The sequence below is a fragment of the Lissotriton helveticus genome, chromosome 3_1 (assembly GCF_964261635.1).
Source record: "Lissotriton helveticus chromosome 3_1, aLisHel1.1, whole genome shotgun sequence".
Lineage (NCBI taxonomy): Eukaryota > Metazoa > Chordata > Amphibia > Caudata > Salamandridae > Lissotriton > Lissotriton helveticus.
Window position 1 is genome coordinate 1,794,387,059 of NC_136061.1, and position 25,211 is coordinate 1,794,412,269.

A 25,211-nucleotide genomic window follows, 5' to 3' on the forward strand; every position below is an offset into this window, starting at 1 on the left:
TGTTATTAAATGTACACTATACTGAATCTTAGTGTGGCTAAGGAAGATTTTGTCTTCCCCCACCCAATATAGTTAGATAATTTACGACTCGTTTGTTGTGGGTAACATGAACGCTTCCCAGCTCTTTTCAGCTTTTTACAAAGTTCTAACAAACGATCCAAAAAACCGATCACCCCACTCTGAGATAACCGCGTGGGCATTTTAGCGAGTCAATAAGGACCAGTTAGTTCCCTGTCTCCCTCGAAATACTCCCCTCCTCTATAATTATCAGTATCTTACTGTTCTAGACACGGATATAAGGGTGAGTGTCATCGTAGAGAAAAAGATTGCGGTACTAGGGACATTGGTTCTTCTCATTATCTTTTAAAGACACTAGATAGGCGATAAAGATGTCATTGGTGTCAAGGAGAAGCCACTATCCAGTGACCCTATATAAATATGGAGTATTACGATGCCCATCATTGTGGTCTGTACTATTATCAAACAACCCTTGATAGGCAATGTCGATGGCATTGGTGTCAAGAAGACGCCACTCACCAGTAACCCAATAAAGATATAGGGTATTACGATGCCCAACATTGTGGTCTGTACTATTATCAAACAGCGCGAGCCACAATACCATGATATGCAAGTACTAGGGTGTAGTTAAAGAGACATCCATGGTATTTCCTCATTCAGACCTTCTTTTTCTGTATTAAGTTTAAACACCCATCTCTGTTCTTTCCTGAAGAGGAATTTACTAATGTCTGTTGTGTGCTGTGGAATCACGGGTTGTTCGATGACAGTCCAGGTAAAGTCGTTGTGCATGTGTCCAACCTCAAGGAAATGATTAGTCAGGCATGTAGCTTGTTTTTACACTGAATGGTGCTCTTATGTTCCGAGATTCGGATCTTGACTTTCCTGGTAGTCATCCCTATGTACTTCAACTTGCAGGGACACGTACTCAGGTAAATAACATTCTGGCTGTTACAATTAGTGAAGCGCCTCTGTTCCCATGGGCGATTACCTCCGATGTCTATACTTGTGGATTTAGATGTTTGTGGACATGCTGCGCAGTTACCGCAAGGGTTATGTCCTTCTACGGCTTTCATGCCCCAAAGTGTTCCAACCGCTCTCGGTACTTTGGTCCTGGGTCTAGTGTGCATGAGCTTGTCTCTAAGATTTGGTCCCCTTTTAAAGGCAAAGAGTGGTGGCAACAGCTGGTCAGAGCCCGTGTTCAGAATAGACCATGTTTTTAATGATCTTTTGTCTCATATTGGATTTCGTGCTGAAAGTGTTCACGCACGTAATCCTTTCGCTCTTTTCTTTGAGCACTGACGGTTCCAGCAGTGCCTCCCGATTATTGTTTACTCGCCCTTTTCCAAGGAACGGCGAATCAGTTGTTTAGGATAGCTCCTTGCTAGTAGTGGTTTTGCTAGTGCATCTGAATGTTCTTGAAATGCTTCTCTTGTGGAACAGTTTCGTTGGATCCTCCAGAACTGCCCATATGGAAGATTGTCTTTAAGGGCCTTAGGAAGGCAGCCATCGTATTTCAGAAGAAAATTGCGTGCCATCGGCTTCTTGTAGAGTTCGGACCTTAAGCCTGTGGGGGTTGCCGTAATGAGTAGGTCAAGAAAGGCCAGTTGGTGCTGATGATATTCAACCGTGAATCGTAGGCAGTTGTTCCTGGTGTTCAACCACATATGGAACTGGAGCAGTTCTTCAGTGGTGCCTCTCCATACCACCAAGATATCGTCAATGTATCTTTTCCATGTGCGTAAGGAGGCAAAGAAGGGATTGGTCAGTGTAAGGACATGGTCTTGCTCAAATTGCTGGACAAATAAGTTTGCTAAGCTCGGAGCATAGACACTTCCCATGCTTGTCCCAGATGTTTGGAGAATGATGGTTTCATTGAAACGAAAGAAATTTTCCTTCATGGCTAGGCTAGCAAGTTCCATTATCAAGTGCACAGGCGTGATAGAGTCGAGATCACTATTTGAAAGTAGATGTTGTATTACCGCTAGGGTGTCATCTTGCGGTATTGACGTGTAAAGCGATTCAACGTCAAATGAAACTAGCAGATCACTTTCCATGTTGAACTCTATTTCCGGTAGTAAACAAAGTACATCTTTCGTATCTTGTAAATATGTTGGTATTTCTTTTACCATGGGTCTTAGGAAAATATCCACGAAGGTAGACAGCGGTTCCAGTAGTGAGCCAATCCCAGAAATGATGGGACGACCTGGGGGTGGTCTTTGGCTCTTGTGTACCTTCGGAAGCACGTAAAAGTATGGCATTGTGGGATTTCTGGTACATAAGTATAGTGCTTCTTGTTGTGTGATCCATCCCTCCGAGAGTGCTTCTTCTGTGATATGTCCAATGGTGTTGGCGAGTCTCTCGGTGGGATTAAAGTGAACCAGCGGAATAGGGCGATTTAACAACAAAAAAAAAGCATCGGTTTGTCAACTTTACAAACAGATTTTTTTGTAAAAGCACCCATGCCACGCTTTCACTTTAATAGCGGCTGCGCACCTTTCTTTAGCCGCAGCTTGTTTAAAGAAAGGGGCGCGGCCTCCATGAATGTGAAAGCGCTGCATTGGGCGTTAGTAAACAAACCAAAATGCTTAAAGCGGACCACGCTGCTAAAATAAGGAAAGAAAGAAACACTGCCACTATAGTTAAAGCGGACCACCGTTAGAAAATTAAAAAATAAAAGCGAGAGGCAGGCTGCAACTTAGTGGGTGGTATAGGGGCAAATCATTAAACAAAATAGTGTTCACAGCCAAAATATAGTAGACCGTGTAGCAAGACAAGTAAAAGGTTCAGTCCTGATAGGAGGTAACAAATGCAGACAATGTGGTACCAAGAAGGGACTAACAAGCCTAATACCGACTCGGAAGCCACTGTTTATGAAGGACAATGACACAAGCAAATAAAAATATGGAAGCAGAGTGGACAGGGCTTCAAAGCCATACTTCAATACTGCATGCCTCGCAGCAGCGCATGCGCTGCCCAGGCTTGACCTAAAAAGGAAGGAGTTGCCGTTGGGTGCAATAGCAAAGTTGAGGTAGCAGTTTGAAAGTGTTCTGCCAGCAAGCAATAGCAAAAGAGACACTTTAACTTACGGGTCCTAGTGACCCTGGTATGATACATTAGGCACTCGCAGGTAAATCAAAGAATGCCAATTGGGGACAAGCCTATTAAACATACACTATTTTAAGGGTCAGAGCACATGCATGGAGTGAGTGCTGATTAGTAGGGCTCATGGCATTTCAGAGCAATTACCTAGTAGTCCATATGAGTGCAAAACAAAAAGGAAGGGGGGCGGCACATAGCCGGTTTCCTCACAACCCTTAAAAGCCTATTGACTAACATAGGCTGACAAATGTATTGTGACAAGCATAGCTGTCTTTCTCATAACTTTACATAATAAAAAGATCAGACCTATAGCCTTGATCAAAGGCCTGCCACCATATACAAAACAGTACTGCTATATTAAGTATTAGCTTAACCATAGGGTAAAAGGTAAAATATAAGGACATATTTTCAGTGGGAGCACACATCGGCCCAATCAAATGCTGTACTCAAGGTAATCAAAATGTAGGCCTCTCTCTCAGTAGTATCCCGAAAGCTCTGTTTATGTTGTGCACCCAAGGTATGGTGATAGCTCAGCTGTCAAGCCGGACATGTAAAGCACTGAGCACAGGGACCAAATTATTGGACACACTACCACATAGGAGCATTGCTAGGTTTACACCGTGAAGACTTCCCTAAGAAAGGGTGGGCAGCCGGTCATGGCTTCCCCCTAAAGCGTGGTAGATTAGAGGAGTGCTTCTCTAATTGCATATACCAGGACCCCCGACCTGGCTTAAGATATGCAGAGGAGAGTACCGCCTGTCCCAGTCCCTGGGGAGAGGTAGAAACCCTAAGCAGCAGGGATAGAGTCAGTGGCCAAACTCGCCCCCACGGGGACTAAATGTTCATGAGAAAAGGCTATTCTAGTGCTCATTTGAAGACCTGCAGCCACTGCAAATGCTTAATAATACCAAGCTGAAGTAAGCATTCATTTATCATTCTCCACTATGCAGCCTCTTCTTTTTCGTTCAGAATATGGACTGTGATCCTTATCTCCTACTTTTCTCGAATGATGTTGACACTCCGTTGGAGCAATACTGACTTGATTTTAAAAAACGTGGCACTATAGTTGCTGCATGGCTGCACAATAGGTCTGTCGTTCAGCACGCATAAGTAAGGGGGGAGGATGTGAGCTAACGGTCAGAGCTGCCCACTCAGGAACTGGGGAACCAGGTTAGAGTCTCGGCGTCGGCTCAACATCCTGTGATTCTAGCCAAATCACGTAATTTCCCTGTGGCAACTTAAAATTAATGTGTCCTTGAGTAATGTAACTAGTGCTCACCTAAAGCGCTCCCAATATCTGCGGGCGAGTTTGCGCTATATAAAAACTGCAACAACAAAAAAATGAATACTGGTCGAGTCGTTTACTGTTGCCCTCTGTGAAAGTTAACAAATTATCTCTCTCACACGTCATCCTTTTTTTAATCTCTGGATGCAGCTAGGTCGCTCCGCGGCAGCGATGGGATGCGAGCGCTTTTCTTTCAGTGTACTTAACCCATACTTAGCCTTAAATTAATAACTGTTGACTACGGTCTCTTGCTCACCACCAGATAAAACTCCTGGCAGAGATTTGTTGTACTAAGAGAGATATTGCTTTTCTGCTTCTGACAGCAAACCTGACTCAGGGGGCAGCATCCGCTCACTGGTTGCTTGCCCAACCGGAGGGATTTCCAGGAGGTGTTCTTGTTGACTTGCTTCAAAGCAATATTAGTTGTAATAACTGTTAATACTTTTAAAAAACACGTCTCTCAAGATACTTGTGAGTCACATCCTAGTCAAGATAAGTGAAAAAAGTTTGCTACTTGTGTGTATTCTGGTGTAGAGTCGGTCAGTGCCAGACACCGCGTAGGGGATAAGGTTAGGGGAGCTGTAATCCAAGGTTTAATTTCTTAACTCTAACAAATATCAAGGCTTGATATTGTAAGGGCTACGAAGTGACATCTGTGGAAATTGGCACTACATACAGACAAGCTTGGAATGGGAAAGAAAATACGACCAGGCACTAAAAAAAAAAAAGGGGATCCAAGTTTGCAAGTCGGCACAGTTTTGAACTTGCAAAGACACGGTGTATGTGTTTATCAAGCTATGGGAAGACCGCATGGGTTTCACCTTGCTGTAGGAAATATTTGTTTTAAACTATGGGAAATAAACAGTAAAAAACGGTCCAAAACAGGCCCACGAAAAGCCAAAAATACGGCCCACACACAGACATGTCAGACCGGCCAATTTGGCATGCCAGATTGCCCCATTCCGACCCTGTTGTGCACGAAAAACATCTTAATCTGCTATTAATCTAAGCCACACGGCTAAGTCTCTTTCTCTGGGGTAATATGAGCACCGTTGTATTCAACCAGGCAAATGTATTTCGAGGTCATGTTATATAGTTACCTTTATTAACACTGAGTGATGCAAAGTCAGTTAAATTAAAGCAGTGCACATTTTTTTAAAACTTTCTAAGCTTTGTGACGTACAAACTATAAAAGTGATGCAAACTAAAACAAGCTGTCGCCATTACGCACACAGCAGTGTGTTTATTTCAGCACCTCGCTTCCGCTTTAAGTGAAAGTGCGGTGCAAAAATGAAAACCCTGCTGCCTCACTCCGTGCCTGCCCAGAGTAAACAAGCCTCTATTACAAAACCACAGATGGCCCCTATAAAGATAAGGAATTTCTTCACGACAGCCGTGGAGCAGGCGAGCCCGTCCTTGCAAGGGGGAAAGGGGGGGGGGGGGGGGAGGGGAAACGCCACCATAGCCAGACCACTTTCGAATGAAGCCGCAATGCTCATCTCTAAATCTCTCGACCCCAAGACAAAACCAAGCTGTTAGCCTCATCTATGGCCTTTCCAAAATCACACCACGTCACCCCTCTGCTTAAAGCCCTGCACTGGCTCCCAATCAGAGAACGTGCTCTATTTAAGTTGGGTTGCACGACCTTCCAGGCCTGCGCTGGGACTGCTCCAGCCTTCAACTCCGAAATTAAAATGTATACACCCAGCAGAGAGCTGCGCTCCTCCTCTCAGTTCCTTCTCGCTGTACCTAGCTTTCGGAAGAAAAAATCTGGGGGCATGAAGGTCTCTGTCCTCGCCCCCACCTTTTGGAACACCCTTCCTGTCACCATCAGGTCCGCCGCCTCCTATTCTGAGTTCCGCAGGGCGCTGAAGACCTTCCTCTTCTCACAAGCCTTCTTGTCCTAGCACCTGCACTTCTGCCATCCAGGGTTTGCATCCCTAGTGCCAAGAAACCGCCTGGTAGTCGTGCGCTTTACAAGTATTTTAACTTCAACTTCAAGACACCCAGTATATCGTGTAACTCCATCCATTAAACAAGACGTCAGCGGTTGTTTTATTTAGTTGCTTCGCCAGGAAATGGATCCAAAAAAACAAGCAAAACAGAAAGCAACTTTACATCCGGCCCAGGGAGGACACTTGCGAGGGCTGCCGGCGCATGCGCCGTACCTGCACCTTTCACGTGCCCTGCGGCTTGTGCCCAGTGGCGGCGCATGCAGCTGGTGCAGGCAGCACCTGTCCTCTTCCGCGGCTCTCGTGCCGAAGAGAGCCCCGCGCTAGAGAGGAAGAGGGGCACACAGCAGTGCGGGGCTCTCATGCCTATGGAGAGAGCCCCGCGTCGTGCACCCAGCCGAGAGGAAGAGTGGCACACAGCAGTGCGAGGCTCCCATGCCTATGGAGAGAGCCCTGCGTCGTACAGCTAGATGTGTAGAGGAGCTGGAGTGCTCCGGCCGCAGCCAGCCACCGTTGAGGAGGATCCTCCCCACACAGACCGGGTGAGTGGGGGATTCTCAATTTGTGCCGATGAAGGCACAGTATCAAGTTTATGTCCCGAGCGGACCCGCCATTGCGGCCTGATCCAACGATGGGGCGAAAGTGAAACTGCATGCTGGTTAGGTCTCAGGAAGCGGGACAGGAGATTTGCGCGTGCCTGTACGTGCGCGTCCACAGACCCCAATCGCCTGCGCGTGCCCCAGTCTGTACCACTTGAGAGGCAAGTTGCTGACAATAAGTCTCACTGGCGACAGCGCTGCGTCGCCAGGTGCGAGACCTAAAAAGGATCCCAAGGTTTACAAGGTTAAAACCCAAAATGGCGACTTCAGCCACCAGTGGAAGGAGGAGCCCAAAGATGAAGCATGCCACTCAAAGGTGAAAAAGCATAGTGGTTGTAAACCCAGGCTCCATCCCTGGGGTGGGGGATGGAGGTGGGAAAGACTTTTGCCCCCTTTGCGGTGGGGGAATGGCTCTTTGCAAGGTTGGGAAACCCACACCCCTTAATTACAACGTATAAATGTCTAGTGTACTCGTGTGGAAATTTGGCAGAGATCGATGTTAGCATTTAGCTGAAGCCATCTTGTTTCCGGCAGCCATTTTGTCAACCATGTGCTCGCCATGTGCTCTTTCCTTCTTCTCGGTCGTTTGCCCTTGTGCTTTGCTAAAGAACTAGCCATACTTAGCCTCTGCTACTCTGCACATGCTCAGAAGAGTTTGCAGCTACCCATGCATCTGCTTAGGTTTGTTACTGTCAGGTTGTTTCTACTAAAGTCAGCAAGTGTTGGCTCCTCCTTTGTTGACTGTGCATTCCTGTATGACCATTTAAGTATGTAACTCTCCTATGTGTGCTTGTACCGCCTTCTTTTGAGCTCCTTTGTGGGTAAAAAAGACCCATGGTTTTTCTACTCTTTGTGCTACTTCATACACTACCGAAGGGTGTTGTGTGAATGTAGTTCCACCTCAGGAGGTTAATAAAATATCTATTTGCTATTTCAGTTTCCGTGCCAACTTCTATTCACCGGTCTGAGGACTTGTGTGCAGAGAAGGGCGAACCCCTAGCACTGGTAGGCCTTGCTGAGGTCCACCTCTACACTTGCTGGATTGTGTCTATGTAACCCCCATCTGCACCATTGGGGGGAGAGGCAGAAAGACTTTTTGCCCGGGGCTTGGAGGGAGGCTTAAGAAGAAGAGGTTCCTCTTCAGCCCCAACTTTTTAAAAACAAAAAATGAAGCTCTAGTATAAATACAGGAGGTTCCGTTTTTAACCCTCTCCAGGACCAGCCATGGGCAAACAGCCACACTAAAGGAGTTCATCTCTAACAGTGTGTTAGAATTCCACACCATGAGAAGTATCCCAAAGTCCTGTCTGGTGTGTTTGAAATAAGTGTCTATTTCTTGTGCATTAGTTATGTGCACTAATGAGAGTGATATGATTTTCTGTGAAGGTGACAGGGTGATTCTTAAGAGGGCATTACAAAAGACTGTATATATTTAACATTAACAGGCCTTGAGAACACAACTCGCCCACTGGCTATGGCTAGTCAGATTTTAACAGGTTGAGGTATTTTGAGGACCTACAGGCCCCGTCAGGAGAGCTTGTAAAGAACAGGAGTTCTGTTCATTCCGAAAGTGAATTAGCACACGATTGATGAGCACACAACATTTTAATAGCTTGTAATTGAACATTACAATTGTTTCAAGATACATTTCAGTAGTTTAGATAGCACTTTTGGAACACTGAAGTGAGATGGAAACAAAGATTTTAATTTGATCAAAACTAAATCAGAATACTTTGCTTGGTAACGTGCAAATGATAAATATTTGCCGAAACCCGATTTTTACATATTATTGTTTGTCCTATACCATTTTATCAGTGAAATTGTATATCACTGGGAAAGTTTGTGGCAATTTCAATTCAAATGTTGGTCTGTAAATTACTGTGCTACCAAATAATGTTTAAGTGATATATTCATTAAAATTAAAAGCCAAACTTTTTAAAATATGAGCTGAGAAACATCCCAACCCTGATGACAATGCTATTTATTAGTGAACTAAGAGGGCGGTCAGGGCTTGTGTACTGTACATGTGGGCAACATTTTTATACCTATTAAATCAAACAAGAGTTTATTTTACAGTAAACATGCTGCGCTCACATATTTGAAGGTTGTCCGTTATCTGGTAATGAAGTAAAACACTACTTTGAAATACAATATTTGCCAAGGAGCACAGGAAGAGATTAGTGTATGGGTCAACTGCATTACTGTTAGGTTGAGTAGCTTGGTAAAAAAAAATCTGAGTTTTTGAGGCCTGAGTAATGAATTCTGTGTACAAGGTATTCGATTTTCAGCTTGTATGTGTACTGCTAAGAGCATGAATCAGCAGGATGTTTACAGTGTTCCTTAATTTTCAGTTCTAAAAAAGTATAAACCATTCTCGTCCTCCACAAACGAGTGTGTAGTGAGAGTATAGTGATAGGTGTAATGTATATGTATTTGTGCAAGGTTTCGGTTTCCTTGCGTTTACCTTTCAGAAATTCCCAGGCACCTTTCAGAGCATACATCGTTGCTTATAGAGCTCTTTATTGCTAAGGTATGTCTGTTAGCAATTAGTCATGCTTAATATTCCAATGACAAGTTACTTAAGACCTTTCTGTATCTTGTAGAGATCCCCCTACAACCTGCAGACCTCCTTGACCCTATAGGTTACGAGGGAGAGAGGGGAGTCCTGTATTTCCTTTTTCTCGCCTAACCCATTCCACTATATTTGCTTCTACCACTGGCGATCATATGTTAGCATATTTGGTCATTCGTGGGGACGGTGGGAAAAGGAAGAGAACATTGCTGCTGTTGGATCCACCGCACAAGGTTAGCACAACCTGATCCGTAAAGTACCTCAAGATGAAAGAACTACTGCTACAACAAATGTTTCCTGCGCAAATAAAGTCCACTGCTTCTTCGAGGTAGGTTTGTGCTATAGAAGTCAAATAAAAAATAAAACTGATTGTGCACCTATGCACGGCTGTTTTCCATACCTCTGGTTAGCAGCTTCTTTCTGGTGCCTTCCTTTTATAAGAAAGAGAGACGTACAAATCACGCTTGAGTGAGACTTAGAAAGGAACAACCACATCTCTTTATCAAGCTCCCTGTTTTGTACAGTAGAGAATACAGAGCTTTGTTTATGGAATACAGGATCATTGTATCTGGTCAAGGCCCCTCCTTTATCTCTTCCCTTCTCCATCCTTATACTCCGTCCCGCAATTTACGATCATCCCAAATGGCCCTGTTATCCGTTCCCAGGTTCAAGAGGAAAAAACATGGGGGCCTGAGGTTCTCTCTTCTGGCTCCATCCCTCTGGAACTCCCTCCCACTCTCTCTCAGACTTGCACCCTCATATTCTGGTTTCAGATCACTCCTCAAAACCTTCCTCTTCACCACCTCTTATCTTTAGATTCCGTCTCACATCCTTCTCACCACGCTCCAGCACAGCGCCAAGAAACCTAATGGTGTTAGTCGCGCTCTACAAATCAATTTAACATAACATAACATAACAGAGTAAGTCAAACGTTTGTCCTTTTACCCACTCACAGCCATGTTTGCTTTGGATAGTCAATCACTCCCTGTATTAGCATCAATGCCCTTTACCTTTCGTTTTTCACTCTTTATACACATGCCACTCTCGCTTGGTGAATGAAAGTATTAGCTCACAGAACTTCTCTCTAATCGGTACCCATGAATCTCAAAGCCTCCTCACCATATTTCAAGACTACATCTATTTCAGTAACCAGAAAATATTCTCAGACCAATTTTTCCACTCATCTTCCAAGTCAACCATCAGCCCCCATTGCCCTAGCAAATCAAACAACACTAAACACAAGCAGAACTGCAGAGATTCCACTACTAGGGGAGTGGATACCTTTGCGTTGAGTCACTGAGATATCAGCACACAGTAGTAAACCAGGTATGCCAATGCTCCAGCTATACGCATCTCATCAACGAGTGGTCACTGCGGCACAGAAAGCAGCACATCACTCACAGGCAGCAGTACTCGCAGTGCAGGCAATAAAGCAAGTTGTAGTGCACAGCCACACCGTTGCACTCACACAAGCAGTTTGGCCAGTATCGTTCTAGTTCAGATCTTGGTTCAATTATCAGTCTATTTGCAAGTCATGCCCCCCACACTCAGGTGCCTGGTTTACAGCCCCACTTGCTCTCTACTTCAGGCCATAACAGTTGCAGTCACAGGGAGCTGACATAAGTGCTCATGTAAGCACATCCTAAGCCGCAGTGCTTACTCACGCGCAGTGTAGACAGTAGTTTTGGGCATTGCCCACCATGTCGAAGTCCACCGCTTGGTTCAGCAGCTTTCGCGCATTGTCTGGGCTCATGTCATGGTGGATCTGGTCCAAGTCCTTTGTTCGGCGCTTCGTTTTCCACAGCTTCGCAATGCTTTTCTTTTTGTCACTGTTGTGGTTCCCAATTTGCTTAGATTTTCCCATGGCTGCAGCTTCAGTTCAGAGCCAGGAGAGAAAGGCATACAGTGAGAAACTGCACACACGGGATATGAGAAAACTATTCATTTTGTTAGTACTATTATCATGTTTACGTCTCGCCTAAGACAGTGTGTGAGCAGTCTGTTGTGAGATTGTGCCCCCTTACTGTGGGCTTAGAGCCCCCTTACAACACATACAATAGATCCTGGCTTAGAGCCCCCCCCCATTATTTACAAAAGGTTGGCCTCATTATCACTTATTTGCTTGCTTCTTATTCGATACACACATCTACAAAAAATAATGCGACCTTCTGTGTAAAGTTTTTTTCCCAGTTTTTTAAATTTTTTTATTCTTTAGCGGTGCTGTGCGGCATGGCAAAAATCCATTGACAACCCCAATAAGTGCCAAAGGCCTGAGCTACTGGCTTTGCCATTGCTGATTTATAAAGTTCATTTCACGATTGGACAGTAGAGTGCCACAAAGGGAATGACAATCTATGTGTCTACAGAATAACTGAAACAGGACACATTCTAGAGAAAAACTTTTTCTTGTACTAACATCTTCAACACAAGGCCATCTTGGGGCATATATTGCTCTCACATTCCCCTCACCAACCCTTAAGTTGTACATTTTAATTAGGTTTATATTCTCACTACTTTTTTTTATTTCTTTACCTTTCAAATCAAGAGAGACACATTTTGAAAGTGCACTTGCAGAATGACCCATGAGCTTTCATACAAAATGACACAGTTGCATAATTGCGCCTTTAATTTCTCTCCTTTTCTTGACGCTGTCCAGCGGTGGTTCTTAACTTGTGGTTTGGGGACCCCCGAGTAAAAATTCAAACGTTCTGTAAAATGTGAAGTAATTTGCAATTGGAGCCTAAAATTTTAGTGTGTATCCCCAGAAAGATTTTTCGGAGCAGAGCAAGCGCAGGGTAAAAAATATAAGATGGGTGATGAGTGGCCTCAATTAGATTTAGAAAAGCTCCAACATTCCAATTATAATTAAAATGTAGATTTTGTTTTCAATTTGCTTGTGAATTAAATAAAATATTTCATAATTTCTGTACTTGTTTGATAAATGCTTGTTTCTGTATTTTTTGTGTATTGTTTCGCAGATAGATCATCGAAAACACTTAGGCTGGGGTACCCCAATTTCAGTAAACGGGTCCGTTGGGATCCCCGGATTTCAATAATGATCACTGGGGGTCCCCAGGTACCAGAAATGGTTAAGTGGGAGCCCAAATAAGTCAAAAGGGTAAGAACCGCGGTTGTACAGCACGAATAAAAGGCACTGGTAGAGTCATTAGGTCTGAAAGGCATCTCTATTGCCTTTAACAATACTTAATAGATATTTTAAAAAGGATAACAGCAGATACCTCAACAAGGAGGTGCCACCCTTTACCTTCTATGTGGTCGTGCTGTGAGACTTATAAAAGTTAATATTGGAAGATAGCAGCATACAAGGGTGAAGACTGGTTTACAAAAAATTGTGCTAACACATTTTCTGCTGGGGCATCACAACATAGAGAAACTGATTCTAGAAATGTCACTAAATGTGTATTTCCTTTGAAAGGTAATACTGGGCAAGCACAGGCGCTTGTGTGGCGACAATTTACTTAGCAGTAGCATGCATGAACATGAAAAGTTGAGCAATATGAGATCTGGTTGCAGTAGGCCCGTTTTTTGGCACAGATAATCATCATGGCCCAATAACACGTCTTATAGATAGATTCATGCATCTATTACAAAGGTCACATTCCCTGTTATTACCAAAGTACACTGTCACTGACTAGAGAAAACAAAGGTTATGAATCACAGATTCAATTCCACACTCACTTTACCAACAAACCACATGGGTCCGTGTTCATACGGCACAGTCAATGTGGTTTTATCATCCTGCACATATTTAACCCTATTATTATGGTTACATCTTTCTCTATACCTACTACACATAATACACCAAGTCTGGCATAAACCACACATGCAGATCCGCCAAGTGTAATATGCTATTTATTACCATTTTATTTATATTATTTTAGAATTCATATGTAGCAAACTAAAATAGGTGGCATAGGCAAGCTGTAGAATTAAACACATATGCGTGGAATGTTTACACAAGCATTGGCATAGCCAATAGGTCTCGCTTTTGGGACCTTATAAGTTTTTAGCCACACAACAGTTAATGTTGTTGCACCAAGGACATTGTGGTGCATAACTAAATGCTTAGAAGGGCCCAAAAGCGAGACCTATTGGCTATGCCAATGCTTGTTTTTACTTTTGAGTTCGTTCGTGTTTCACTTTTATAGTTATTTTTTTACAAATTATTATAGAATTATTTTAATGTTCCTCTAGTCTATCTCGAACACGCAACATCGAGAGGTAAGGCGGCGGTGAGGGCAGGAAAGCGAGGGAGTGAGTGGAAGGGGACTGTTTAGGGTGGGAGAGCAATAGAGACGAGAGTGAGTAGATCAATGAGAGCGGTGTGGGAGAGAGAGGTGAAGAGACAGTGTGGGTGACAACGGAAGGGACAAAGAGTAATAGACGGAGAGGCACAGAAAGGACCCAGGAGAGGAAGAGAGGGTCACAGGAAAAAGAAAGATAATTGTGGTGTGTGTGCGAAAGAGAGTTGAGAGCGAAGATGCGGGAAGAGGAGAGGGGAACACACAGACGTCGAGAGATTGAGGGGTGACAAAGAAAGAGTGCGTGAGGGACAGTAAGAGGAAATGTGAGGATGAGAGAGAGTCTAGAGAAAGAGGAGGGGGGAGGAGAAATACGAGAGACGGCCTGCGGCCGTCAAAGTGAAAGTACGGCCGGCGGAGGGCATTGCTGTGGGGAGGAGAAATGCGACACGGCGGGCAGGGGAGGGGGCGGAGCGGGGGGAGCGGCATGAGGGTGTGAAGCAGCAGGGGCCTTTGAAGTGAAGCTAAGCTTCACTTCAAAGGTGTGGGAGGAGTGCTGCTGGTGATTGACTGGTGATTTGATGATGTGCACGCGCATTTTAGGTCAATGCGCTTGCGCATTGACCTAAAAGCGCACGGGCACAGCATCAAATCGCCAGTTAGGTAAACTCTCGATAAGCCCCTATATATCTCGCTCCTGCTCAATGCGCATGCGCATTGAGATAGGTCGCTCGACCTAAAAAAGGAGTAAACAACTACATCTAAACCAGGCGCACCGAACTTCAGAATCAGTTAGTAGCAGTGTGCATGAGATATAGCAAATATAAAAGTGAGTGTGAAAAGAGGGAGTGAAGAGAAAGTAAAAGGGTAAAGGGTAAATAAGCAATAGAGACAACATTTGTACAAAATTAGGTGCATCCAACTTGTTGGTCAATTAGAAGGCGGGCAAGAGATGAAGCTTCATCAAAGTAGGTTCTTAAAAGGTGGACTGTAGGGACACAAAGGATAAGGCCAAGAGACAGCATTCAGTGGGAGGGCTTGTCAACAACAACAACTTTATTCGGCTTTTGCAAAAAACCATAAGTCAAGTATACAATATATATACACAATAAATCCTGTCTGCCACATCTAATACTAGAGGGAAGTCAATAATTTGATTACTCCCAAAATAGTCCAAACCAGTGGTCTTAAAACATTTTAATGCTGTGCCCCCCTACTCACCCTCTCCACCCACGTGGGGGAGGGGGAAAGCTGGGCAGGGGAGAGGTTAGTGATGGCCCATTAAAGAGCAACTTACTGCCACCAATGTTTTCAACACTTCAAATAAAGCACTGTTATCAGCGTAATGCTTCTTTTGGCCAGAGCCTGGCGCCGCCCCCATCCCCCCCCTTTCCCCCCCTCCCCAGATCATTTGAGGCCCCGCCCCAGTCTGAAGACCCCTGGTCTAATTCTAAATAAATGTGTTTTTATATTTTTATGCACACAATACAGGAACCACTCATGAGAATGCTTGCTAGGAGGCCTTTTGATTCTCAAATCTGTTTCCAGAGTTAGGTTTTGCAGCCATCATGACCCACTTAAATCATCGTTTCTCTCAAGCTATGGCTATACCACATATTCAAGAATGGTAATAAACACCATATTTCACTCTAAGCAGAATATATATATAGATACATAATGGGTATATATAGCCACACATTGCCATCAAGAGGTTCTGATGAGATCAAAAGGTATGAAGTGAAAAGGCAGAGTGCTTTCCAAATGTTCCCAGAGCCCAGAGACTACATTAGAGGGCCTCTGACAGATATGACCCTCAATGTGTTTTAGTATAACATTAAATTTGGGTCAGTAAGTGGGAAAAGTATTTTTTCATCCACTGAAATTGTATGTAAAATAGTAGGTGAAATACTGGACTACAGCCTTTGTGTGTTTTTCCATGAAAAGAACAGAACATACTTAATTAGCTACTTAAGCATTGAGATTTTTTTATTTTGTATTTTTTTTTTGGTCCTGCAAGTTTTGAACTTTGCTGAACCTTCGACCTGCTACACGTTGCCCGAGAACTTTAAATACCTTGTTGAAGATCTAGGACAAATGAAAAAAATTTACCCAGTGCCAGTTTTTGACAAAAAAATATTTTGCCACCCTTAGTCTGGAGCGTAGACATTGTATAGAGGGTTACACACACTGAGAAACATTCGAATGGGAATAGCAGTGGCCGGCAGAGGATGAGAAAAGCCTGAAACAGAGATAGCAAATCTACACACACAAAAAAACAAGCACTGTCAAAGCCATTAGGGATCATCTTTTCAGCCTATTGGCTTTTCCAGTTGTTTTTAGCTGATACTTTGCAGTGCAATGCAATGCAATGCCATGCATGCATTCTGGCACATGCCACTGCAGCTTAAAATGATGCTGTGTGCACATGCACGCATAAATCACGAGAATTGTGTTTGCATATGGCATGAACCGTCACTGGCTTTCTTTTTTTTTATTCAGCGTTCCAAGATGGCAGACACCATAGGCAATGGTATATTTAAAAATATACATATGAATTTAAACATTTCAAAAACAGAGTAATCAAGCCACAAATGCCAGCTGTTGGGCCCTCCAAAAAAGTTGTACATTGTTTTTAAAAAAAGGACCGAGATGAGAGGTAGGGAGCAGGTGTGGGAGAAGTGACCATGAGGGAAGCAATTATAAAGAAAGGAAAAAGATATTTATTAAAAACAAAGAAAAGACAGGTTGGAGAAAGTAATGGATGAGCTGGAGGTTCGGGGAGAAGGGAACACCATGGTAAAAGCAGGAGGGTGGTATTTGAGAGTGGTAGCAGCATGAAGAAATATGCAAGAAAACACATGCCGTCTTGTTATTTGCAGGTTCCTGAATGCGAGCATTGGAAAGACACAAGTCACCCAATCAAAAGGATGGTATGGAAGCTATGGTCCATGGGAAGGAGAAACAAGACAAAGAAAAAACTGAACGAAAAGCAAGTAAATGGGGTTGACAAGAAAGCCAACCCATGCTAAGCAGTGGACTGGCGTGAACCCACTGCAAGTTTTTAGAAAGGTTCACAAGAGGTCTTTGGAAAACAGACAGCTAAAAGTGGCCTGTAGCCAAGACCTAAAAAGACAACTACGGGAAGCGGAGCTGACTTTGAGAAGATCATAGATAGCCTCGTAGATGAAGGTTCTGAAGGGGGCTCTTAAGGGCATACGGGATACCATGAGGAGAAACAGCGTGCTAGAAAGAAAGGTAAGAGGTGACTGCTTGTCACTAAGAACACAATGCCACTGTCCTGGTACTCGTTAAGCAACCCAGTGCATTTTGAGCACTGTAGTTCTGCGTCAATTTAGCTGGCCCAGTTTAAGTTAAACACATGAAAAGAACAACATGTAAAATAAAGTCAGGGACTGGAGCACTGCAAAACTGGTGACACAGTTATCTAGTAACTTTAGACAGATACAGTTTCTTATACTTATTTCAACTCTTGCTAGTTTCATTGTCTCCAACAATTGAACTGCACTCCAAATCTTAAAGTGAACAGAAATAGCTAAGGCTTCAAGAGTAAAGGGCAGAAGGTAAGTGTTGAGATGGTAAATCCCTTCACTTGTTGACGTACAGGTCCCCCTGCCATGAGTGGCCCAACAGCAGCTATCGCTGAATCCTTAGTGCAAATTTTTGTTGTCAAAAGAGAACATAGATCATGCATGTGCATCCGGACACAGGTCCGTCTCACGGATTGCGGTTTTGTTGGATTAGGAGGGGTGCCCTAAGAGCTACCCTCATAGTGGTGAAAGGATACTGCATTTGCCAGGAGTTAAGTAGCACAAGTGCCATGGTGGCAGCATACCATCTAGTGATTAATAGAGGTGAACAGGCCTTTGTAGGTCTCGGCCTTCGCAGGCTACGCTTGCGTACTCTCGCCGGCGAGTTCTTATGTTTCTTAGTGTGGGGCTTAAACCCGCCCCTCTTCTCCATTGGCTGGCTTCCTAAACGGAGGCCAGCCATTGGAGGAGAGGGGCGTCTGTCCATTTAAGCCCCGTCTTTTTGGGTTTGGGGTGTGTTTTTTAGTTTCTTTCTCTTCTCTTCCATTGGCTGGAATTTTACATTCCAGCCAATGGGAAGAGGAGAGAAAGAAAAACACGCCCCCGGATCCGAAAATGACGGGGCGTTTCTCCAAGGCATTTCTGCATGACCTCAGAGAAACATGGTGGTGTGGAGCGCTTCCCTCTTGTTTTCTCTTCTTCCCTCTTCTACTTTCTCCTCTCCCTCTCCTTTACCTCCCTTCCCTGTCCTTCTCACCCACCCACTCCCTCCCTCTTCGTTTCCTGGCCGCACCCTTTTCCTCACTCTTACCCTCCTTCTGCCCGACTTTACTGCCCCCTTCGGCCGCCTGGTCCCAGTCTTCTTGCTATACTTTCTTTCATGCATCTCCCTTCTCTTCACTTATTTTCCTCCCTCCCCCTCTCCCTCTCTGAGCGGCCCCTCCCTCGCCCCCCCTCTGCCCTCCCCGCCCCTCCTCCTCCTGGGTGTGGTGCCGTACTTTTCAGGGTGGGGTCAGCTCGACGTGGCTGTGAGTCAGGCGGGTGGGGCTGGGTTCACTTCCCTGGCCTCCAACCCCCTGCCAGCATCCCCCTGGGGGGGCCTAACTTCTGGCCACCATGGGAGAGTGCCTGGGTAAGATTGGAACTCGGGGTGGGTGTGTCGTGGGGGCCGCCGGACTCCGTCACTGCTCTTCCATGTCTGGTGATTTTGAGGTGGTGGTAGTGATGGGTGGGGGAGGGGTCGTGTGTTGTAGTGTCTGCTCTTTTCCCAGTGGCATTGGAGTGCGTGAAGTTGCCATTTTTGATTGCCGTTCCCTGACTTGTGTGTGTGTGTAACTCTACAGGCCCGGGTGGAAACTCTAGCGGGGTCTGTGCAGTTGCAAATATGTCTTTTGGGCGTGTTTGTGCGGCGAGCATTGGCAGAGTGTCCTTTCCCAGCATGTGATTACTTCTGTACACAAGTCAGGGATGTTTCACGAGTTAAGAGTTGTGTACAGTATCTGTGGCTTGTTGCTCTTCGCCAGTGGGGAGTGTGTGGCTGGGTTGTGTTTGCAGGGTACTGTGTGCGTGTGGTTGTAATGTTTGTAGGCTGTGGTGTGTGTGTGTGGCTGTAATGCTTGGAGGCTGTGGTGTGTGCGTGTGGATGCTTGGAGGCTGTGGTGTGCGTGTGGCTGTAATTCTTGGGGGCCGTGGTGTGTGCGTGTGGCTGTAATTCTTGGGGGCTGTGGCGTGCACGAGAAGCTACGCATTGTTTATTTAGAGGTTTTTAAATGTGGCTGTCGAGCGGACTCCTAAGCATAAAGGACCAGCTAAAGCTACGGTGCACAAAGCACAGTTTACTAAATTCAGTCTGCGTAGGGAAACCACGGCCCGTAAGAGGCTGGGTAATCATTTCCGGTGCGGCAGGAGTCTCCTTTCCAAGGTTGCTCCTTGTAGCGTCACTTTGGTAGGCGGTGCTTTTTGAAACTAGCTCAATGTGTATTTTTACACTCCATTGAAGTGTTTGTGTGGACAGACCAGCTCATTCCACTCCCCTGGTAGAGAGCTGACCGGTGGCAGTCGGGCTTATGAGACCGGGAGGCAAGACCCTGTGGGGGAACCTTCCACCTGATGTAGGCGGGGTGACAGTGGCACGCACGTGAACACACCAGAGAAATACTGCGTGTAATCATGAGCGGCAACAGGAACCAAAAGCTGTGGCGAAAATGTTTTACACGTTTTTAACTGATAATCTTTGAATGTGCAGCACGCTGTATGTATTATACAATAAGAAAACCTTAGGACCGTAACTTTATAACTGTATATTTGTGTAGCAAGCAAACAACTAGTGTACTGTGCATAATAGTCACCTCTTTAAGAAAGGCTCCAAATAACGTAGAAACGAGTTTAGTTCATTATGTTTGCCTATGTGTATATATTGATATAGAGAAGGAACTTAGTAAAGGAGAGTGCTGTACAATACGTGTTGTGTCGGGAGACAAGCTAAAAGATTGTGCACTTAAAGTGGCGATACACAAATAGATTTTACACACTGCATTTCAAATTTTTCATAAATGCATTGGAGCATAAATTATTAAAAATACTCTTCCCAATACTAATATTCAGTATGTACATGCTCTCTCGCACCATCACCTGACTGCCCCCCCCCCCCCCCCCGTCTCCTCGTGCCCTCTTGCTGTCATCTCCCCGCTCCCTCCCTTCCCGTAAGAACCCTTCAGGCGCTCCCGTAAAGTGCTGTCATTCGCTCCCAGTTCATTAACCATAACATCGCAGATGATGTTTGTTATATCTGTCACTGGAGTGAGACCTACTGGCTCACTAATGTAACTTTCTGCTGCTGTGTGCTTCACTCAACGTTGGCCTACACCAAGTTAGTAATTAGCGCATGTGCCGTTTGGTTGTGCACCTCTGAATGATACCATGCATGGAAGTTTCTTTGTTAATTTTGGAGTCCCAGGGCAGACTGGAGGAGCCATAAGGAAGCAGAGGAATTCCCCCCTCTCCCGAGAGATATGTGGATTGCTGCATTCCTTTGAGCTGAGTGAGACACACACTTGGAGAACAACAGCCATGATCTTTAATACACTTTAAAGGGTTCTCTTAATTCAGAGAGCGGTTATTGGTAAGGGGCCAGGGCACATCTCAGCAAGGAGATGGGGCTGATAAGATCATCGTAATGAGCAGGGTTAGGGGCCCCAGAGTAACCTTTTTATGAAAATATCCCTGTGGCTGGACATCCACTTGTGAGCCTCTGGTCACTCCCAAAGCCTGTACTGTGGGACTATTAGATTTGAAGTTTCACCTACTGTGACAGACTACTTTCTGGAACCAGGGTAAGGCAGAAGAGCAGACCCCAAAACAAACTTCAAATACGCAGACCCTGAATTGCATTTGGTGTCCAGAGATGGACTAGAAGGGGTGCTCAAGGCCCACAAAATTGTCAACTGACAAGCAGTCAATTGGGATGCGCAAGGATGAGAAGCTCTGCAAGATTTCTGTCTGTGAACAGGGCTGAAGGTTAAGGCCTGCCAGTCTCTCAGCTGGGTGAGGGGATATCACCCAGGGACATCCAAGACCATCAGCCCATGGAGCACCAGTGCCTGCCTGCTTGCCAAGACCAGTGTGCTCTCCGGTGAGGAAGAGGAGAGCGCTGAAGGGAGTGAGGCCCAGTGGGGGAGCCTGGCAAGTTGATCCCTGTAGCAAGGTGTGAGGAGAAGTCTGCTGCACCAATTGGGTCGCCGCTCATGTGCAGGTTCAGAGGCGCAGTGGTCAGCATCACCTTTGTGCCGAATGGGCTGCAGTCCGTGTGGGAAGTCAGAAACCCTGACTACCAAGTTGAGCCACTGTGAAGATTACAAATGTGCAGATCGGGCTGTAGCCTGTATGCAGAGTAAGGTTGGCGACCATGTATGCCAGGTGGAGACACCGGAAAGGACAACCGAGTGGAAGTCCTCCTAATGGGGTGAGGCCGCTGTGGTGACCGATGTGGGCCTGCGGCCCGACTGAGGATCAGTACCGGAGCGACCGACCCCTGCACCTGTGGGAAGTTTAAGAGGAGCGTACCATCTCACCAGAGGAAACTTTGTGCACGCCTATAGGCTGTCCCAGCAGGGCTTTAGGTGCTACTCACCAACAGCAGAAACTTTGGTCAAACCATCGTCGCAGGAGCGGATAACCCTAATCGCAGAGAAAGAAGGCACCACAGGAACTAGTTCTGCCACCTAGTGCTCCAATACACTTTTGACTTTTATCAGAGTGGGACTCCTGAGACTGGGACTGCCAGTGGGGCCTAACCTGAATGTCGCCTGTAGTGGATGGGGAATAAACATGACCACTAGTAAGAGAGAAGTAGTACTCTCCTATTGAAAACCAGAGCCCTGACCTTAGGGATCTGTGTGTATTGGTTGTGCATGCTGTATTTCACTTTGAGTTCATATATAAATACTAATTATTTAATAAAAGAAAGTATCTAACTGGACAATCATGTATTGCTTCTGATTGTAGTTTGAGTTGTGATCCCCCACCAAGAAGCCCTTGCCTGATCGACCCACACTACCACTGAGAAAAAAGCTCAAGGGGTACTTTGCCCAGTTGCCCGGGACCCACAGGAGGTCAGGCAATGAGGCTATTGGAGGTAAAAGGCCTCAATCCCCAAGGGGCCAGTAGCTCCTGCTTGCCCAGTGTCTCTCTGAAACGGGTTCCGACAGCAAGGATATAAGCCCAAAAGTAAAGTGTACAAGGAATACAGTAAACAGATCTCTAAGGCTTTTCCATGACTCGCGTGAAAAGCTCACTCATTCCAGGTTTTTAACCTTGCATTCTGCCACTGCGTTTTTGCCCTATAAATTGCTTACAATGCAAAGAAAACAAGCATTTGCAATGCAATAGGTCTCGCATTAGGAAAGTTTGAGCTATTGGTATTGTAAATTACATTTTTTATTTATGTTTTGTTTTTGAAAATAGCGAAATTATTAGCTTTGTCATTTACAATGCCGATAGTTATAACTTTCGCAAATGTGACACCGATAGCATTTGTAATGCAATATGTGTTGTATTTACGTGACTTACATGTATTGATATTACAAATAACAATGGCTTTTAATTTTTCTAACTAATTAATACTTAAATAAAAGCTATTATAATTTCTAATGGCAATAGCTTAAACTTTTGTAAATAACTTTTGTGAAGATTATGTTCAGTGTATTTTATTGTGACGAAAATCCAATAACAGAAGTGAAATATTAACATTTTTTTGTTACATTTGTAATAAAATAAAGCTTGAAACATTGAGAGAACATATTTGAACCAGTTGTTGTTGAATGGTTGCACAGATTGATGCTGTGGTGGCACTGAGTGATGTTGTGATGGCGAACGAGTAATGCTGTGGCGTTCAGTGATGCTGTGGTAGCGCATAGTGATGTTGTGGTGCCCCTGAGTGATGCTGTGGTGGTGCTGAGTGATGCTGTATGCTATGCTATGTTTTGTTGGGCTACGTTTTGTTGGGCTACGTTTTGTTGGGCTACGTTTTGTTGGGCTACGTTTTGTTGGGCTACGTTTTGTTGGGCTACGTTTTGTTGGGCTACGTTTTGTTGGGCTACGTTTTGTTGGGCTACGTTTTGTTGGGCTACGTTTTGTTGGGCTACGTTTTGTTGGGCTACGTTTTGTTGGGCTACGTTTTGTTGGGCTACGTTTTGTTGGGCTACGTTTTGTTGGGCTACGTTTTGTTGGGCTACGTTTTGTTGGGCTACGTTTTGTTGGGCTACGTTTTGTTGGGCTACGTTTTGTTGGGCTACGTTTTGTTGGGCTACGTTTTGTTGGGCTACGTTTTGTTGGGCTACGTTTTGTTGGGCTACGTTTTGTTGGGCTACGTTTTGTTGGGCTACGTTTTGTTGGGCTACGTTTTGTTGGGCTACGTTTTGTTGGGCTACGTTTTGTTGGGCTACGTTTTGTTGGGCTACGTTTTGTTGGGCTACGTTTTGTTGGGCTACGTTTTGTTGGGCTACGTTTTGTTGGGCTACGTTTTGTTGGGCTACGTTTTGTTGGGCTACGTTTTGTTGGGCTATGTTTTGTTATGTTATCCTACGCTTTGTTTTATTATGCTACGTTTTGTTATACTATGCTTTTTAGGTCTCGCCTGTCGATGCGCATACGCATTGAGCAAAGCGAGACTATAGGGGCTTAAACAGAGCTTACCTACACTGGCGATTTGATGAAGTGCATGTGTACTTTTAACTCAATGCGCAAGCGCAATTAGTTAAAATGCACGTGCACAGCATCAAATCATCAGCTTGGTGCCGCCAGCAGCTCTTCCCGCTCCGCCCCCTGGTGCATCAAAGGCTTTGCGCTCTGCCTCAGCCCAGCCATTCTCCTCCCCTAATTACCCCCTGCTGCATTAAAGGCTTTTTCACGGCCGGCCGGCCATGCTTTCAGTTTCACGGCCGGCCAGCGGTGTCTTTTCTTTTTTTCATTAATTGAATGCGCTCACAGCTGCAAGCCGGCCGGCCATGCTTTCAGTTTCATGGCCGGCCGGCCATATCTTCTTTTCTTTTTTCATTCATTAATTGAATGCGCTCACAGCTGCAAAGGTCTGCGCCCTCCATCACTGGTAATCTCCCCATCTCTTGCCCACAACGAATGGATAACCAAAATGTATAAAACCGCCTCATGAGTGCTGCAAAGCCCGACAAACTTTAAGAAATCCAGGAATGCTGCCGATTTCATCTCTGTCGTTAAAAGCCCGCAGCGTCTCAGAACCAGCTTGCATTTTTTTAGCCATGCCATAAGTATGCGCTATATCCACATCCACATACACCACCACATCCACAACCACATCCACCACATCCACCACCACCACATCCACCACATCCACCACCACCACATCCACCACATCCACCACCACCACATCCACCACCACATCCACCGCATCCACCACCACCGCATCCACCACCACATCCACCATCACCTCCATATCCACCACCGCATCCAACGCCACATCCACCACCACAACCACCACCACCGCATCCACCACCGCATCCACCACATCCACCACCACCACATCCACCGCATCCACCGCCACCGCATCCACCGCCACTGCATCCACCGCCACTGCATCCACATCCACCTCCACCACATCCACCTCCACCACATCCACCTCCACCACATCCACCTCCACAACCACCTCCACAACCACCTCCACAACCACCTCCACAACCACCTCCACAACCACCTCCACAACCACCTCCACAACCACCTCCACAACCACCTCCACAACCACCTCCACCGCATCCACCACCACCGCATCCACCACCACCGCATCCACCACCACATCCACCGCATCCACCACCACATCCACTGCATCTACCACCACATCCACCGCATCTACCACCACATCCACCATCACCTCCACATCCACCATGACATCCAACGCCACATCCACCACCACCGCATCCACCACCGCATCCACCACACCCACCACCACCACATCCACTGCATCCACCGCCACTGCATCCACCACCACTGCATCCACCACCACCGCATCCACCACATGCACCACTGCATCCACATCCACCACCACATGCACCACCACCGCATCCAGCACATCCACCGCATCCAGCACCACATCCACCACCGCATCCACCACCGCATCCACCACCGCATCCACCACCACCACCGCATCCACCACCACCACCGCCTCCACCACCACCACCGCCTCCACCACCACCACCGCCTCCACCACCGCCTCCACCACCGCCTCCACCACCGCCTCCACCACCGCCTCCACCACCGCCTCCACCACCGCCTCCACCACCACCACCACCACCACCACATGCACCACCACATGCACCACCACATGCACCACCACATGCACCACCACCGC

General features: G+C 45.8%; 1 protein-coding gene across 3 annotated transcripts in view; it reads right to left on the minus strand.

The window, feature by feature from the left end:
- ZNF593 (zinc finger protein 593) overlaps positions 1-25,211 on the minus strand; it is a 67,754-nt gene that overhangs the window by 27,356 nt on the left and 15,187 nt on the right. For all 3 annotated transcript variants that reach the window (XM_078682678.1, XM_078682676.1, XM_078682677.1), the window contains exon 2: positions 11,190-11,397. In XM_078682678.1, coding sequence (XP_078538804.1) covers positions 11,190-11,389 — 200 coding nt within the window. In that variant the 5' untranslated portion in view covers positions 11,390-11,397. The remainder of the gene's footprint in view (positions 1-11,189; positions 11,398-25,211) is intronic.